The 20,278-nt window shown below is 36.5% G+C and overlaps 1 protein-coding gene across 28 annotated transcripts in view; it reads right to left on the bottom strand.

Moving 5' to 3' along the window:
- Nrxn1 (neurexin 1) overlaps positions 1 to 20,278 on the bottom strand; it is a 1,171,927-nt gene that overhangs the window by 155,143 nt on the left and 996,506 nt on the right. For all 28 annotated transcript variants that reach the window (XM_029558644.1, XM_029558639.1, XM_029558643.1 and 25 more), the window contains one exon: positions 12,288 to 12,459. In XM_029558644.1, coding sequence (XP_029414504.1) covers positions 12,288 to 12,459 — 172 coding nt within the window. The remainder of the gene's footprint in view (positions 1 to 12,287; positions 12,460 to 20,278) is intronic.

The raw sequence follows: 20,278 nt of genomic DNA, 5'->3' as shown, positions 1-20,278 counted from the left end.
TGCTCATGGAGGACAGAAGAGGCTGTCGGATCCCCTGAAACTGGAGTTACGGACAGTTGTTAGCTATCATGTGGGTTCTGGGATTGAACCCAGGTCCTCTGCAAGAGCAATCAGTGCTCTTAACTGCTGAGTCATCCCTCCAACCCCAATAGTCAGCTTTTAAAGCATTTTACATTGTCAGAATAATTTAGCTGAGCAATACAGCGCTGGTAGCTATAGATTATATATTTCTCAATAAAAAGGAAATTTCTTTTAAGTACAGTACATTTCTTTAAGTGATATTATTTTAAAACATTTAAAATATGTGGTTGAAGATAATTCTGTTTGATTTTGTAGAAGAAAAGAAGAAAGAAGAAAGAAAGAAAGAGAGAGGGGGAAAAAGGTTGAAATTCCTGTAATGCACTCACGGGCATGTCACCAAAACTTTCCAAGCTTTATCACGTCTATAATGTGGAGATAAGTTATCACATCATGTTTAAGAATGAGATGCAATGCTTGTAAGGCATTAGGGAGCAGCTTCTTAACAGTTTCTCACACATGGTGTTAAATATATGAGGGCCATTACTGTTTTTATGGATTATATAGAATCACAGACTCTGAAAAATGAAGAGAATTTAGACAGAACCTAACCCACTTGGAGATAATTTGCGATGAACTGTTTGGAAACCTTGATAGACTGGTCTCTCAGACCTAGAGAATTAGGGAAGAGTCTAAAACTGTTGAAGTGCATTATTTCCCAAAACGGTTCCTATTCAGCTGGGTATGGTGGTGCACACCTTTAATCCCACCAATTGGGAGGCAGAGGCTGGTGGATTTCCCTGAGAGCAAGGCCCGCCTAGGATGGTCTCCATAATAAGTTCAAGGACACCTGGGGATACATGGTGACACCGTGTCTCAAAAAGAAAATACCCAAAACAAACAAATAAGAATGTTCATATTCATGCTATTTCCTTTTTTTTTTTTTTCAAATTAACTCTTAAAAAATATGGAAAAAAAAAAAAAAACCTCATCATAGTTTATAGACAAGTATAATAGACATTCTTATTTTGGCCTGACTAAACTTTGAAAATATTCTAATTCCTTGTCATTATAATATTTCTTGTGGTGTTAGGAATTGAATCCAAGGCCTTGTGTACGCTAGGTGAGCACTCTACCACTGAACTGAAAACTTCTCACGCTTTTTGTTTTGTTTTGTTTTGTTCTGGTTTTAAGATGAAGGTGTTGGTATGTCGTCTGGGTGGGCCTTGAATTTGTGATTCTCCCCAATTTAGCCTCTGGAATGTACACACAGGACATTCCAAATGTGTACAACTGTACGTGTTTCAATTTCATCATTCATTTCATATTTACTTCAGTAGATTAATGGCTTTTAGCTACGTTCAATAGCATAGGAGTAAAGTTCAAAGCATGAGACTGATACAATATAAATAACAAACAAGCTATAAGTTTTCTATTGTAAATGGCAGAAGTTAATAACACAAGGCTTAGAAAAACATAAATCAAAGAAATAAGATCTAAAACTGTGTTTTAGAAACAAACCCATTACAATTTGAAAAATAATATTCTAGTATGTAAAATACCAGTCCTGGGGGAAAAGCATTAAATGCCAATAAATGACATCTCTCTTTCTCCAGACAAATTCTCCTATAGTTCACTTTGGTAGGTCAACTGAATAAACGGAAGGGTAGAAAAAAGATGTCATAGAAGCAATGACGTGAAACATACATCTCGGCTGTACAGCAGATGGATTAAAATAATGGAGAAAGGAGAATATTGATGGTTTATAGATGATAACAAGAAAGAACTTCCAATTACGTTTTTCTTTAAAGCACCTCAGGTTTTTAGCATATCGGTAGCATAACGGAAACCGAAGCCCACTATCGCATTCCGTTACTGCTTGCTTTGTTGGGATAACAAGAAACATTTGGACACAAGGAAATAACCAGGAGAATAATCGTCTTAATAACACAAAACATGAATGCAGGAAGGGGAGATGGTGTGGGGAATAAGACTTTAGTAAGAAGATGTAGTTGGAATCTGAAAGACTCATGTTTTTATAAATGAGGCTTAGGTGTGCTCCTCACTACAGACTGAGTGAAATTTATCAAAATAGACTAGGTAGACGCTAGTTATCATGGTAATTATCTGAGTATTATTCAAGTGGACACTTAATTTCACCTAGTCATCCCGGACTCAAAAACTATACTCAACTTCTCTCGAGAGCCCAGGAGACGTGGAATAGAAAGCTATATGATGTCCCTAACTCCAGGTCTGTTGTCATGATTCCAAAGAAAATCTCTCCTCTCATAACATAGATATCCCCAGGATCTTGGCTTCAATTATGAGAAATGCCTCCTCAAAAATAGCAAGGACTACAACACCAAACTATTTTGTTTAGTAGTAGTGACACAACATTTTTTGAGTACTTATTACTACATTTTAACGAATTACAAATTGCTTAACACTAATACCTGTGATAAATTTCAAACCACCTTACTGCCTATGCCATTACCTTCATTTTAAAAATCAAGAAACTGAAGCACAGAGAAGTGGAGAGCATAACCAAAGGTCAGATCATTAAGATCATCAGTGCTTGGACTGGGCCTAGAAACCAGGCAGTCTGGCCCTGGACCTTCTCCTTTAACTTTTGCACCATCCTGACTTTAACCTTGCTTTAAGTCCATAGTATAGGTCTATAGTTTGGTCATTTAGGATGTGGTCACTATTCTGATAGTAATTTTACGTTTAAGAGAGTGGTATCAGTTGGACATGGTATTCTTAGATAATGAACAACACGCATCAAAGAACAACATCATTATAAAGCATGTTCTACATTGAAGGACTCCAGAAAAATCTTCAAAGACTTGAACCAAAGAATTAAAATTAGTTACATGTTGGAACTGCATCTAAACGATAGAGTACTTGCCCAGCATATAAGGTTCTATGTTTAATCCTGAGCATGAAAAAAATCAAACATTCATGTGACAGTACAACAAAGGTCTGGGTATCATCTGAGCTGGTGGGAATCATGAATAAAGTTTTCTGTATTTTTTTCCAAAAGTATTAATAGCAAAGGGTATACTGTGCATCTCAGAGCACTGAAGTCAATTTGAGAAATAGAACTTTGACAAGTAACCCAGTATCTCTGTGCCTGCCTCTTTTTTCCAAAAGGGAATACTGTTTTTCTGCATTGTGGTGATTCTGTGTTAATGTGATAACTTATGTAATCATACAAACACTGTCATGTACACAATACAGAAAAATCTCAATATCAAGGCCCCCCGTGGAGTCCCCTTCCCAACTGCAGATACTGGATCCTGCAGCAGGCAAGGATTTAAAAGGGTTCTACAGATGTCTTGCATATGGGAATGAGCTCTGTTACCTCTTCACCAGATTGCTAGTGCAACACTAATTCTTTTATTGAGTCAACTGATGGATTTAACCTTCTATTTGGACTTCATTTCCATAGTGCATGGGTCTCATTTAATTATCCCTGTGTCTGCCTCCTACGGTGATTGGGACCATTCTGTCCCTCTTTTTTAGCAAAACAAACCAGTGCATTTAAAAAAAAAAAAAAAAGCTTCTTTTGTTTATTCTTTCCCTAACCATAAATGCACTCTCATCGAAGTCTTCTGCCAACCTAAGCAATAAAAATAATAAATGAGGGGACTGAAGACTACCTGGACTTTTAAAACACTCCAGCAAAGGTGACCCTGGAAAATTATGATGGCATGTTATCAATTAGTTGACACTATCTAGAAAAATGAAGCTAAATGTTCCTCTGTTCTGTCTAGTTTTATATCTCATAAATCCAGCTGAAATACTTCATTGGAAATGCATATGGTAATATCCTAGATGGGCTTGTGCTAGGTAGAGTCTCTCCTGGATTCTCAATGGGCATTTTAAATCTCCGGGCCACCAGTATAGATAATGTGCTCAAGATGACAAACTACTTCAATAAAATTTAACGTGAGGAAAGTCGGTCTCAGATTCCCTGGCTTGCGGGAGCTCGGCTGCTCTGGAACACAGACAAATTGGTAAGGCAAAAACAAAATAGGCTTTAAAATGTTTGGGATGAAAGTCTGCCTTTAGAACTCTTCTGCCAATGAGGCTAAAGCTGACACAAAATATTCATCATCATAATTTAACTTTAACATATGGTTTATTTAAAGGCTTCATTCTTCAAAAGCTTTGCACATTTATTATGTCATTGTGCCTTAATTAAGAAAACCCTTCCTGTAATATTAGTTCAGATGAAGCTTTTGGATTGTTTCAAAGTTTATATTCCCTGGGAATAAGTGTACTTTTCTAAATACCTCATGCACAAGTGAGTGTCTAAATTAGTCACAACAAATACATTTGACTTATTACTTCAACAAAGACATGAAGTTTTATTATTTAAATCATTTTTTCTAGAAAAGCAACATAAAAATAATTGAGTGAAGGCTATTTTTAAGTGGAAATTATCTCTAAATTCCTTATTTTGAAAAAAGAATTAGCTTAAGAGAAAGTTGTAAGTGATAAGTAGCAAGAGTTTGATGTTTTCATCACACACATCACACGCTTGGCTCTTCTACTCTCCCTTTCTGTTAATAACTCTTTGGCAATTCTTAAAACCCACAAGTGTATATTAACTTAAGTGTTTCTTTAGATTTAAATTTTTGTTTATTTTATGTGCATGTGTGTATGTTTGTATCAGAGGACAACTTTTTGGGAGTTAGTTCTCTCCTTCCAGTGTGTTTTTGAGCCTAGGCTCTCTCGTTATTTGCTGCCCTGCACGTGTGAACTTTCTGGCAATTCTCCTGTCTCTCCCTGCCATCTCGCAGGGTGCTGGACTGGAATTAAAGAGGCATGTCACTGCATCTGGTGTGAGTTCTGGGATGGGACTCAGGTCATCAGGGCTGTGCAGGAAGCACTTTTTACTTGCTGAGCCATCCTATCTCACCAGCCCTGCTTTGCCATTTTTAACTAATGTGTTCTATTCTGGAATCTAATCCATGTCCTACAACATCAATAGGTCACATTTTATTCCCTTCATGTCCTCTTTGTCATTCAGATATCTGACATTTGTAGAGAGTGGTGGCCATGACTAGATAGAAGTTACTGAGTTTTATACAGGGTATCAAGAATGCTGAAGAAGTGAATCATATCAAGAAGTAGATGAAGCCAGTATTTCTGTTCTGCACTGTATTTATCAATGTTCGAAGACATGTATTAGGAGGATAATGCCATCACTACATTCATATTTAAGAGAATACTTTCTAAATAAAAGGACAAAAGTTGGTCTAATTCTGCTGAATGTGTATGACTTTGAGTGAGCAACTGCTACATTAATATGACTAACACAGTAGTTAAAGGTCAATATTAGAAGGTTAAAAAGGGAAGGAGCTACATCCTACTGGGGACACAATCATATTTTCTTCTAAGATCTCAACAGCCACACAGATCATCTGGAGCAGGGCGGTCAGTTCTTAGGTAAATGGACCCAAGGATGTCGACCTGTAAAACGTAAACTTCATATACGTAACAGTGTGTATATGAAACATACAGTTTTTTAAAGGATATTGTGCTCTCCTTCATAAGAGCTGTTTATAGGAAGAAATTACTAAATGGCTAAGAAACATTGATCTAGATAATGTCTGTAACTGAAAGTGGTCACTTACTCTTTTACTTTATATAGGTTTTTCACATTAGTGTTTAAAACTTTTACCTTTCTAATATTATGTCATCTCTTGATCACAGTCAAATTTTACTGTTAGAAAAGTGATGTTTAAAATCAACTTATTTCTCAGTCATAAAGGAAGAAGAGTAAGCACGTGCTTGGCAAGTGGAGACCAGAATGTAATGCATGAGCCTGGCTCCTGGTTAGTTTGCAAAACTACCTGGCATTAAAAGATGAGAGGAAACAAAAATCTTAGGGTAGCTTAATCACACAAAAAGGGTAGCTGTGATTTGTATTCATTATGAAATATGTAAATATTACTTGGCAATTTAAAAAAAATCTCCTGAGAAAACCCATAGAGTCATGAGAAAGCATTAAGAGGCAGCCTTCTATTTGAGTTGGAACATGATTTATGTTCCACTAAATTCAAATAATTTAATTTTTAACTACCAGGTACAAGAAAGAGATTTGCACTATTACACTATAGAAAACTATAAAAATTAGTTAAATCAGAGAAACACATGGAAAAGTCACTTGAAGTTTTCTAAAAACCTAATATTGTTAAAAGTGTGGCTTTTCTGGGTTTTACTCTTCATCTAACCCCCCCCCCAAAAAAAAACCCCAGAATATCAGTCTAGTCCAGGATAGCCCAGGACAGCCTTGAACTTTTTCTTCCTCAGCATCCTGATTGCAAAGACTATAGGTTATAGGTGTAAACCACCATGACTAGCTAGCTCTTCAGCTATTTCTACTGATAGTGACACACTCTTGTGTCTAACACTGATTGTGTTAGACTGTTCATTGCTTATAACCAGCATGTACACTTGTTAATTTTTCAAAATCTTTGGAGACTAGTCCTTCAATCCAACCTGTCAACACCTTTAGCTACTCATTTAAAAATCACAACTAGGTAATGCTTTCACCTCAAATAAACATGTTGCAGGACCGGAATACAAACCCCTTTATCATGATAAGAGTTTAATTGCTAAACAAAGGACACATTGAAAGCAATAATGAAAGGGGGAGACAAGAAAGGGCATTTTATAGGAACGCTGATACAGTGATGCTATTTTTGTGTTGTAAAATAAGATATATTTTACTTAGCAAAACTCCTTAGATGTAGCAATGATCAATAAATATTGATTTGTATTTGTTAGCTCCTAAGTAATAGAATTTGAACATTTCCAAAGTAAAAGGGAATCACTGAAAACTGATGAAATAAAACAAAGTATTACTCATTAGATGTTTCAAAATATGCTGGATTAATTTATGAGATCAAGTTTAGCTTCAAATATTAATAGATGTGGAAACATGGGCATCATTCTACCCTACCTGGCACTTAGTTCCTGAAAATGTTATGTTACACTCTCTTCTTGTTTCTTAAATGAAGACACTGGGATAAAAGGGTTTTGAAGTTTCTTCCCTCTTTTAAGTGTTCCGATTATAAATGAAGGGGATTTTCTTAGTTATATCACACATAGCAAAAAATCCGGTCAAACACAAATTTATAAAACCAAAATCATTACATTATTCAGCATGTGAGTGTAAAACAGAAATCCTTAAATAATGAACTATTTAAAGAGATAATACATTAATGATGACATGGTTTTAAAAATGAATTGATTCGTTTATCTGAAATATATGTAGAATTTAAGGACAATAATACATGTCTTTACCACTATGTGAAAATTTTTATCAGGTTTTGCCAATAAACATAGAATTAAATGTGGAACTAAAATCTACAAGACTTTCCAGCCAAATCGCATGGGCAAGAAAAAAAAAAAAGTACACATACTACATATACCATTCAGGTGAAGTCTCCCTTGGGGTTATTCGTTTTCAAATCCTCTAATCCCTAAAGAAATGACTTTGTCCCAGCATTCCAGACCTCCAGTAGCACCTATCTTTAAGCTCTAGTAGCAATTAAACTTTATTAAAGTGGATTTGATTTTGGTAGGTGTTCTGTAACCTTCTTGTCTCCCAGGCTAACTAATTTAACAACCAAGAACCATATATCTGGTCTTACCACTGATTTCCAGTTCACTGGTATCTACTGCCTCCTAGTGAAACACTGTTAACACAGAATGTTGAATAACTCTTAATAGTGAAATGAGAGAGCAAGAAACAGGAAAAAGAAAGAAAAAGAAGGAAGGTGAGGGGAAGGGAGGAAGGAGAGGAGAAGAGAGGAGGGAAGGACAGGGGAGGGGGGGAGGGGGTATTTGGGAAGGAGAAGGGAAAAGAAAAGCAAAGTCCTGGGGGCATCGCTTCTTTCATTCAATTGTTTACTGGATATTACAATGTATTCTGTGCTCATCCCATTTATTTTTACACTCTTTCTTAGTCTTCTTTCATTAACACATGAACTATTCTTTTAATTGATCCCCAAATATTTATTTAATCTCTGTCTCTTCCTGATAATCCAACCTAAATGAATCCAGGCTTGAAAGAATTCCAATTTTGTTACCGTGTCTTACTGCACCACTACAAAATAATATGCCCTTATTGAAATCCATTGTCTTTCAGTTTTTATTTTTGCATGTCCTGTTCTAAATATTATAGAACTCTCATATTTTCATATTTATTATTTTTTAAATCTTGAACATTTAAAAATTGTCTTGTAGTCACACTACGAACCCAAAACATTCCCTTTATGTAATATACCTTCTTTAGATATTTATTTGAGGAAATAAAATGAACTTTTAGCCTTGTAGAGATATAAAATTATTTTTTGCATACTATGGTAGCAAATTAATTCCAAGTTTTATTTTCAAAGGTAACTGAAATTGACGTTGAATAATCTTGAGCTGTGGGCAAGCAAGATGATGTTAGGCTGTGTGTATTAAAAGAAGAGGCCTATTTTTGATGAGAGAGGAAACTTTTCTACATAACTGTAATTAGGAATAAATCAGAGATTAATGGTGCATTATATTCTAGAGTTTAACTGACATGAAAAAGAAGTGAATTTCTCAAATTTAAATGGTGTGCAAAATATTATTTCTGTACTTTTCCCCATGTACAGAACATAATGGAAAATAGGCCTACTATTCAGAGAATTCAATATTTATTCTTAAATGTGAATTGTTGAGTCAGAAGAATATTTCATTTTCTCCAAAAGAGCACAAAATCCACTAATTAGTTTCTCTATGAAAGCCTTCCAGACAATTACAGGGTAATACCACTGGTCAGTGCCTTAGGTGCTGTTCATTAAAGGTATAGTGTTGCTACCAGATAAATTGTTTCATATAAAAGCACTTACCACAAACTCCTATAATGGAGGGTTAAGTGCTATACTTAATTACTAATTTCAACCCTTATTACCTATATTTCGCAGTGTAGGCACTTTAAAAGGAACCAAATGCAGTCTGTTGGTTCCGTTCCTGCTTCTCTAATTATAGGATTTGGTGGTAAATGCATTAGCCCAACAGCTTTTCTAATGAATAATAACCTCCCTAAATTTTTAAAATAAAAATAGCCAGACCACAAACTGATATAAAAGATATGTACTAGACCTTGATATTGAACTCATATTTAAAATCACTTTGTTCTAAACACTTTAATATTGAGGACAGACACTTAAAAATTTGTATCCAGCTGTATGGCTTTAATGCAGGCAAAGCACCAAGAGAAAAGAGTATGTGAAATTCTCATGCCTTCTTTCCCCCTCAGGATTGTGCTAACGTGCACAAAAAGCAGATGGTTAATGGACACTGGTTGACACAGTGGTGACATCTCTGTGTTCATTACAGCATAAGTTTTTATGTGTATGGTACATGTGGAATTTTCTCATATTTAATATAAAGTACATATGGACTTTACTTGTTTTTAATATATATAACATTTTATTATATGTTTTTATGCAGGCACTGTATACGGAGTTTTCTCGTGTGTGAGATAATATTCCTATGGGCAGACTCCTGTAGTCCCTTGTATATAACCTTAAAAATAATAATTTACAACTTTGCATATACTTTCAAAAAATATTTTATGTGTGTCTTCATGTGTGTATGTGCATCACGTATGTGTCTGGTGCCCACAGAGGCCAGAAGAGGGCATTCTATTCCTTAGATCTGGAGTTAGAGGCAGTTGTGAGTCACACTGTGGGTTTTGGAAAAATCCCTGGGTCTTCTGAAAGAGGAGCAAGTGCTCTTAACTGCTGAGCCATCCCTCAGCCCCTTTTCTTACTCTTGATTTATTCATGTTATCTAAATACTCCTCACTGAAAGGGTACTTATACTACTTGACTAAGTATTAAAGGTTATAGCTAAAATAACTATTTCTAAATATTTGTTCCTTAACTGTTATGACATTGTCAGCTTCTAATCTTTATTAATATTTCCATTGATTCTTTGAGAATTTCATACAATGTACTTTGATCATATTTAGACAACCCTCCCTTGTCTCTTCTCAGATCCACTGTACCTTCATGTCCTCTATTATTTTTTAGGCCTATCGAATGTAATTTGTGTTGCCCAAATGTTTTGGGTGTATATTCATCTCCCGGAGAGCTTCTAATCCTTAACTATATTTTACAATGTGTTTCTTATGTATTTAATTGATAAATGGTGAATTACAGGTATTAAACAAGTATTTCTTCAAATAATATTACTCAACTGTGTACAAGTATTGAAATTAGACATTCATCTCTCATAAGAAGGAAGGCACCATGGTTTTCTATTTTGAGGGGGGGGGTAATATGCCCAGTACATGTTTTGTGGTTTATGTATCATAGAAAATATGAGATGTTGGATAAATAATTTCTTAATGTGAAATATTGGCTACAATTCATGGGTGTATTGGAAAAATACATTTGCACTTTGTATGCTTGTGAGATGCACACTATATTTATCTTTTATAAATGTATTATAAAAATAAAATAAGTATAGTTTTAACTTAGCTTAACCAAGAAAATCTCAAACTAGTTCAAGCATTTCTTCCTCTTTTACCCTGAGGGAGTCTTTAATAATCTCTAGAACTGAGTTTGGAAAGATAATAATCAGGAAAATACAGATAAATTTACTAAGAGAAGGTATTTTAACAGCATAAACCGTTGAAAGAAATCTAGGCTTTCAGAGGTTGCTCTCACACTGTAGTAGTAACAGGAGTGATTGTGAGTGCGTTTGGGGGAGGGGGCTGTGCTGTTCAGAGGACAGCCTCAGCTGATGATTCTTGCCTTCATCATTGTTTGAGACAGGGTCTTAGGCTAGGCTACCGGGTCTAGTGACTTCGGGTATTTTCCCATCTCTGCCTTCCATCTCACCATAGGAGCACTGGGGTTACAGATGAGCCCAGTTGTAAGCAGCTGTACGTGGATTCTGGGGATTTGAATTCAGGTCCTAATGCTTGTATATCCACGTTTTTTCCACTAATTCATCTCCTCAGCCCTGTTTTAGAAGTACATTTACTCCCTGATCTCAGTGAATGTAATGAAAATGACTACTAGAGGAACTATGACATAGCATGCACATTTAAGTTGCATTCCTTTCAGAGTTTCCATTCCTTCATCTCATAGATAATAACAGAAGGAGTATATCTACATACCTGTAGTGTAGAATTGTGATAGTTTCCAAGATGCCCAGTTGGTAAATACTTAATGAATGCTTACTATATGTCAGTATTACAATAAGCCTTGGGCATGTTATTTATTTTCTTGATCTTAAGTTCTGTTATAAGTGTTTTAAATTGTATTTAGTTCATCAAGTATTTGTGGAGAAATAGTCTTATAGAAGAGATTAGAATTGGAGCTTGAAGATATAGAATGATAAAAGTTAGAAAAAGTCCAGAAAGTATCACAGACATTTCATTCCATTGTTATGGTTCAGTTCTAGTTAAAACCGAGTATATACTTAAATTATTTCACCAAATTATTTCTTCCAAGAAGCAAGTAATTCCAAAAGAAATTGCTTTAATATGCATTTTACTAACACTTTTATTGCAAAAAAATGAAAATTCCTGTCTTTATATTGTGTGATAAATTGTGTGCTATAAAAAATAAAGTTCATTTTTCAGACTTCAGGTGAGTAATGCTATCATTACAGGGTCTTCATGGTCACTATGGTTATATGAAAATCAAACAAACTCCTTTAACCCTTATAGCTGTGGCTCTGTCAGTTATTCTTGACCTGCAGATTTCTTGTCACTGCATTCCTGAACCTTTCTTCTGTTTCCTGCCTTTTCTGTGCTTTTCATGAGCCTCTGTTGTGTGCCGCCATCAAGGGAACAGTCCAGTTTTAGTTTTTATCTCATTGAAAAAAAAAAAAGCGTCAGAATATATTCCCTGTTTAAAAGTTTAAATGTGACTTTTGACAAAGCCTTTCCTTTGTTCCAGTGCAAGGATCTGGTCAAAAGCGATGACATGTACTTTTTGTGCTGGCAATTTTTGGCTTCACTGATGTCCTGGATTTTGCAAAGAATATCGTGTGCCTTCAAGTTCATCTATAAAATGCCATTTGTACAAGATAACAAGAACAGTTTAGGACAGTAATACATTGACATGACTCTAAAGTCCAATAAATACTTGATGGTCTCTCAGAAAAACCACAATTTGGAGAAACGGACGCAAAACAGTGCTTTGTTTTCAAGTTTGTTTTACCTAAAACCATCCCCAGGTCCATAAACCCTTGCTTACCTGCAGGGTAGCGCTCGATCACTGGCCAGCTGTCCACCTGTAACGTGGCATTGCCACCACTCCTCGTGAAACGTACTACATGGTATTTCCCATCGTTAATGATTGCATTGGACTCCTCAATGGCGATGTCATCTGTCCCAACATTAAACTTAACTCCAATTTTTCCTTGGTGCTGTTAGGAAGGAGGGGTGAGGGAAAGGTCTCATTAAGTCAAACTGATTAGTCAGCATTTGATAAGAATTAATAGCAGGTATTGTTCAAGAACATTCTTTAGACCACAGCTGTTTTCTCTGATTTTACTTCTGAAAAACTGAATATGGTAGAAACAAGATTCTTGACATTTGAGTAAATCTGAGACACCTCTTTCATGGATAATTGATACTCAGAAAGATACACTTGCAAGAGAATTCAAATGCCTTCTTTCCAGAGGCAGCCACAGAGAGGGTGCACAGCTGCCGGCATGAGAGGATGCCCTTTCATGTCCTCTGACACAGCTCCTTTAATCCATTCTCCCCATTTCACAAGAAAAACGGGACTTGAAACCTTCCCTTTCATAATGGGTGAGATCAGAGCAAGGAGGTCTGCTTAGTGTCAAATGATAAATGCTCACACTAGAGAAAATCACTTTGAAGGGGATGGGCACAGAGACAGGCAGTCACTGAAAATGGTTTCCTAGTCATTAGTCACCAAACCATCCAGCTGAAAACTCAGTCAATGCTTTTATTTTGCAGATGATGAAACTATGACATAAGAATGTAGGGTGACTTGTTCAAGGTCACATAACTTAGAAAGACGCACTAGAATTCAAAGATGCTGCCTTCATTTTTAGGCTACATCCAAGCTAAGCTGGAGCGAGCATAATTATCTAAAATTAGCTCCCTCTCTGAATTATGCAGAGTAATATTACGAATTATTCTAAGGGTAAAGCTGTGACTTTTAACTTCAGAATGTCAGGCAAGGAAAGGCCTGAGCCTCTGTCCTCAGCCTCTGAGAACTAGTCTCGAACAGCAGGAGTGTCAACCACAGCACAAGCTGAGCTGATTTTTTAAAGCATGTGGGTTTTTCTTTAATCAGTAGCACAGGATACCTGCACCACAGGCCCTTGTCAGAGTGCATCAGCTCACACTGCCTGCAGCTCACCTTTCATCAAGCATTGGTTGAGAGAACAGAGGTGGGGGAGAGGGATTTAAAGGATACACAGCCCATCTATTCCTATAGAAATTTTAAATCACAAAGGAAAAGTCCGAAGGTTTGACTGCATTCTCTTGGACTTTCTCTGGATTCTCACTATTGAACGAGGCAGAAAGATGACGCCATTAGCTTATATTAAGAAATCTTGTGGAAAAAAAAATCAAATGAATAAAACTTGTTAGTTGGGGGCTGGAGTGGCTGCCTCGGTGATTAAGAACACTGGCTGCCCTTGCGGAAGACCCAGGTTCAACTCCCAGCACCCACATGGAGGCTAATACCTAACTACCTGTCCTTAACTCCAGTTCCAGGGTATCCGATATCCTCTTTTGTCCTCCATTGACATTGCATACACATGATGCACTTACATACATGTGGGCAAAATATTGGTACAAATACAAATAGAAATAAATCCAAATAAATTAGTAAATAAAATTAATAAAACTTGTTAATTCTAGATGCTATTTTCAAAAGGACTGGAGATCTCAAAGTTTTTGTTCACTCCCCTCACCCTTGCTGTTCATAAAGGATCTCGTGTAACTTGGTTTCAATCTTTTGCTTTGATTTCTTAAAGGCTTGATAAATGATGTGATTTTAAAATGTCACATTTCTTTTTTTTCAACATTTATGCAATCGAGGTATTAGATAAACGTTCACAGCAGCCTAACACAGACTCTTATTTATTCAATGTATTTTGTTATACCTACCCCTCACTTTCCTCTCCTATACTTCTTGACTCCTCCTCCACTACACACCACCCCAACTTCATGTCTTTTATTTTATAAGCTATTGAGTCTAATTAGCACTACTCACATCTGCATGGGAGTAGGGCCATACGCTGGAGTATGGAAAATCTACCTGGGTCCGTTTTCCTACACATTTCCTTTTGTGATACTGTCTTTCTATTTGTTAACCAAAGAGAACATCAAATCACTTAAATGAGATTATTACAATTTCCTATGGAGTTATGCTATACATGTTAAATACATATGTGTATGTGTATGTACTGAAATACATATAAGAATTTTGATTTAAATATAATAAATATACATATATACTTCACTAAATATTTTATCAAAAGTGAGCAAATATGAATCCTGTTAAAATGAGGAAATACATGTGTTTCCAAAAATATTTAAGTGTCTAGAGAGATGACTCAGTGGTTAAGAGCACTGTCTGCTCTTGCAGAAAACCTGGGTTTGATTTCCAGCAACCACATGGCAGCTAACAACAGTTTGTAACGCCAGTTTCAGGGGATCCCATACCCTTTTCTGATTTCAGCAGGCATTGCACAACAGAGGTTCACTTACAAACATGGAGGCAATACATTCATACACATAAAATAAAAATAATAAATAAAATAGATTTTAAAAATCCGTATTAAATATAATTAAAAGTAAAATTTTTCCACAAGCTCTTGGAAAAAATTTCCATTTTTATCAGACATCTCCTGTTTAATACTTGAATTATTCTACAAAAATTGAAATGTTTTACAATGACATGTATTTGAAAACAAGGATGATGATAAATGTGGTGGAAAATAAAAATAAGTCCAATGGAAACAATACACCAAAAGTCTACGCAACTGTTAAAATTATGCTATCCACTCTCACTATAAGTTTCTTAATGGTCAAACCCTTATGTAGGATACCAAGTACTCGGCAAAAGTCACACACAGAAAAGACATGTGATTCAAACCCAGGCACTTTGTCTCCAGGGTCTGTGCTTGTAGCCATACTAGCTAATTAGGGACTATGTGATCATCCTATAGCTCTAGCTAGCAGAGCTGATACGTTCAGCTGTACTTTGCCAATCCTATCTCTCCTGCTAAAACAAATAACATGGGATCTTGTATTATGATTTAAAGATAACAGTTATGTATCAGTTATCGCATGCTTAAAATAATTTTATAATTCCCAGCATCCAAGTGAGATGTGAATATAATATGTTCAAATGGATTCCTTTTTCTTTTCATGCTGAGAGGATTTGAGATGATAAAATAAATCAAAAAACAAAATTCTCTTTCCACTATACAAAATTAAGTGTAAAATTGCTTAACCCAGATTTGCAAAAGAGAACATTGAGGATTGCTTCTAGAACCCCAAATTCAGTCCCCCTGAAAAGGAAGAAGCAACAGGAAGACACTGATTCTTAGAAGAGGATTTGGGGTAGTGTGGGGATGCAAAGTGCTTCCCATATTCTTCCTAAGTAGAAGGCTACACTTTCCTTTCTCAAATGCAGAAGCAAAGGGATTTTAATGTGTCAGAGTTGGTTAGGGCAAAGACCACATGAGTATTACCTGGGGATCAGAGGCTAGAGAGCCAGCATATTATTGTGTCCAGTACAGTGGGGCTATGTGACGAAGAAAACACCAGAGAAAGAACATGAACTTCCAGCTCCGGATGTCCAGTGCCCAAAGCAGAAATGCTAAATGACCACGTGAAGAAGATACATTTAACAACCTCCAGGGAACTTCAAGTAAGGATTTCTCTTTTAAGATTATTTATTTATCTATGTGTTTATTTAGTTAGTTATTGTGTGTATGAGTGTGAGCGGGCTCCGCTCACGTCATTGTGTACATGTGGAAGTCAGGGGACAACTTATAGGAGTTGATTCTTTCCTTCCACAATGTGAATTCTAAATCTTGAACTCCTTTTGTCTGTCTTGGTGGCAAGTGCTTTCACCTGCTGGCCATCTTGCCAGCCACTAAGGTAAGGAATTTCTGATGATCTCACAAAGTACTCTTTCTAGAGCTTCAAGCATGAGCAACGTCCAGCTACATAGATGCTATAAAATTAACCCTGCGAAGTCCCTTCTGCTTTTTATTTCTTCCCAATCCTTCTGCCTCATCCCTGGAGGATTCAAGGAAGAAGAAAAATGACTCCTAGAAACAAGAGGAAAAGCCAATTTTATTCTCCCTTCCAGTGTATGTGGGATCTCCAGTGTGGCCCAAGCAAAGATCATGTAGTGGTTTCTTCAGGCACCTATACACATGTCACACATACACACACACACACATACACACACACACACATATGTTAAAGAAAATATCCTAAATTCATTGATGAGTACTTTTATTTAGCTCATCCTTACATCTTTCTGCAACATGAAGTATAAAGTGCTTATTTTCTAGGGTGTAGAAAGATCTAGACTTCATAGGGTTTAATTGTCTATATTAAATAAATAATTAGGAGACAATGAGTCAGTCATGTTTAGAGGGGCTCTGTTTTATAAATGATGTCTATCTCTTCTTGGATAGGTTGGTTTGCTGCCTCAACTTCCAGCATCTTTGACATCTCATACATTCAGACTCTGTGGAATAGAACTGAACATCATCAAAGTTCATCCAAACATGCCATACCCCCACTTTAATGTCTACTCTAAGTTATAGAAAGGCCATGAAAAGCAATTTAAATATGAATTATTACCAGAAACCCTTGTTCCTCTGGAAAAAAATGTAATAGAACGAAGTAAAAAATACTACTATCAAGCACATTTCATAAAGTCAAATTTTTCCATTCAGTAATTGCAAATATTCACAAAAAATAACCTACATTGATAGGAGAACAAGGTATTTGAATTATATAAAAAATGAAACTTGATAAACTTTCTTGCCAATGCTTAATTACAATTTAAAATAATTCATTTCAAATCCTTATTCTGTGAGATCAAATATGATGGTCTTGGCCAAGTCTCATGAATATTGCATTAACAAAACCAGCCATCATCTTACTGGACATGCACTGATCTCGCTGTATCGTATTTTGCTTGAAATGAATAAATGGCTCACACCATAATTTCAAGTCTATTCTAAGAACATCAGTAATGAGGCAGTTATAATTTAATGAAGTCTTTCCATGAATTCATTAAATAAATAGTGACAAAAGTAATTATTGATTTTTTTCACAAAAGCTCATTTCTGAATAAGGATTATAATATTAAGTCAAGCTAAAAGAAACAGTGAAATATGGTGGTAAGGTGCTTGAAAGTTCTAACGAGATGCATCCCATAATTTAATTCCATCTGAAATAACACTCATTTGAAAAATATGTTTGAATCAAGACTGCGATTAATGATATTCTCAATATCCACAGCACACTTCAGGCAGGATATTTGTATTTCACAGATGCAGATATATTCTAATCTGCTTGCATTTGAAACAAATGAAACAGAATACACATATATAAAGATTCGGCCTTATATATCTTGTACGGATGTGCTACATGAGGCCATAATGCACAGCTCTCCTTCCATTACTCTGGAATTATTGCACAGTGTTTGGCTCAGCTATGTGCAGGAAGAGACCAACAAAAAAGAAAAAATGCCTTGTTTTCAATACTTTGCTTATTATGTGCTTTGAACATAGCAGCAAACAGAATCGAGTGTGCAGTCCCAGGGGGCATGTGCGCTGACAGGGAGCCCTGTTTATGTTCTGTGAGCTTCTGTCATGCACCATGATACAGCCCCATGCTCCAGGGCTCCACTTTGGGATGAATGAGACAATGCCCTCAAACACATCCCATGATCGCACTCATTTCACAATGGAGAATGACTCCCATGGTCCAAATCTACACTTTGCATTGAAATTGGAACTAGACAGAGTATTGTGCTTTGCTCCTCCAGAGACTAATCCTCATCAGGGAACAAATGTCTTATGGCATGAGGGCTCTGGGGCCTATAATCACTGTTGCTAAGGTAACAACTCTGCTAGGACTGTGGGAGAGCCAGCCGCTCCCCTACTTCCAACCAAATGCACTGATTCTGTTAATTGCTCATTTAACCTAAAACCATTCTCAAGTCAGTGACTTCAAGGTATTATTGGCTGGTAAAGATTGCATTTTATAATCTAGACAGTCTAGAATGTCAAGTAGTGGGTGTAGCTTTATTTGACATGGAACTGAAAATTCTCCTGCACTCCTAAAAATCTACTATCACTTCAAAAATGAGGCTCTTGCTGTCTTTTTCCAAGCCATTGAATATTTTCCTTCTCTACTCATTCAGTGAATACATAAAAATTGAACATGTGATATGCATCTTATGTGTGAGGACCACATAAACCTGCTAAGTATTTTGGGGGTTTCTCTGAGGAAACTTTCAATAAAATTGGGAATATAAATCATGTGCACAAATACTCAAACCTATAAAAGAGAGGAAAGAGTGTCCGGGCAGACTAAAGTGCACTGGGGAGGGTCTGAAGGATCTCAGGGGTCCCCCACTGTGTAAGTGGAGTCAATGTACATTGAGACATCTATAGAAAAGCTAATAGAGACCAAAAAACACTGTCAACACCAGCTCCTGCCATATCCCCATTTATTATATCTCTGAGTGATCAGTGGATGTTAGCCATTATGCTGCATATACTACACAATGCATCTCACCTCAGCATAACTGTTGCTAAAGTAACTAATAGCAAACTTGGAAGTCATAGCAAACCTGAACAGTAGCCCCTCAGAGAGCTTAAACAGTCTGTCTCAAGTTACATAGCAAATAAAGATGGGTGCTGGAATCAGGTCGGTAGGGCATCTTATAAAAGAATGAGTTAGCTTTGTCAGTGTTCCAGGAAGAGCTTGACGCTAGAGATTCCTTAGAGACTGAATCACAAGGAGGGTGCCTGAAGACTATGGATAACTGAATTTTCTGGCATCATACAACACAGAACCCAAAGTGGTCAAGGTCTAGGGTGACACCATTCTGGAAAGATCTGATTTAAGGATAATGTACTTTAAGACCCAGAATCTTTAGCTTCCCATTGAATCTTCATTGTAGATCACACATCTTTTCTGGCATGTCCCCATTTTACAGAATGTTGGAGCTCCTTTGAGTCCATGAAAACCTCAATCCTGAGAGTGACACAATCATCCTGGAGGTTTATACCCATCAATTGACCCTAAGGGTATCTAATGAGCTCTGAAAACTGTGACAGTCCTCCTTTCCACATTGCCTGAGGAGTTAGTTTTTGCATTTCTGCTTTTACTCCTCAAACATTAAAAACAGCTTGGAAGCTGGAAAAAATCCTAGCTTATTAATTATCATATCCTTCAGCACACGTAACAGACTAACTTTACATTTGGAATTTCCCCAAACTCTTTCACACCTGTTGTTTAAATGCGATACAATTCACATAAACTATCATAAAGTTTTCCCCCACAAAGTATACAGATCTGAATTTTAGTGTACTCACAAGGTGATGCAACCATCTCCACTGTTTAATTCTAGAGCATTTCTATCATACTCCCATTTTCTTTTGGTGAGATCATGCATATAGAGTTCTTAGCACACTTGTTATTGTGCAGCACCTGAAATTCATTGCTATCACACTACTATGTTTAGCTTCATACCAGCTTGGTGGAACTGAGCTAATATGATGTTTCAATGATGCAGCCACTGCAGTTTTGCTAGAAGGCACCATGTCTCATCAGCCTTCACAGTGGATGGAAGTAAGACAGCTATCTTATAAACGAAGCAGCCATAACTCAGAAAAGTTGAGATGGTAGAAAGGCAGTGCATCTACCATTTTCCACGGTCCTCAATAAAAATGTTCTAAAATCCAGTTATGTTCATGTGTGACATGAACTGCCCAGCCACTGGCTGTACAGAAGCACAGGAAGCTAAACTGTGTAACCTCCACATTCCCTCCCATCTAATGACACTTGGTTTCAGAAAATTCTAAATTCAAAGCAAAGTAGTTAGCAGAAATAAAAATAAATATTACGCCGGGCATGGTGGTGCAGGAGTTTAACCCCAGCACTTGGGCAGCAGAGGCAGGCGGATCTCTGTGAGTTCAAGGCCAGCCTGGCCTACAT

The sequence above is a fragment of the Nannospalax galili genome, unplaced genomic scaffold, assembly GCF_000622305.1.
Source record: "Nannospalax galili isolate Female #2095 unplaced genomic scaffold, S.galili_v1.0 scaffold286, whole genome shotgun sequence".
NCBI classification, from domain to species: Eukaryota; Metazoa; Chordata; class Mammalia; order Rodentia; family Spalacidae; genus Nannospalax; species Nannospalax galili.
The sequence above is the reverse complement of the archived record's forward strand: the minus strand, read 5'-3'. Positions and strand labels throughout refer to the sequence as shown.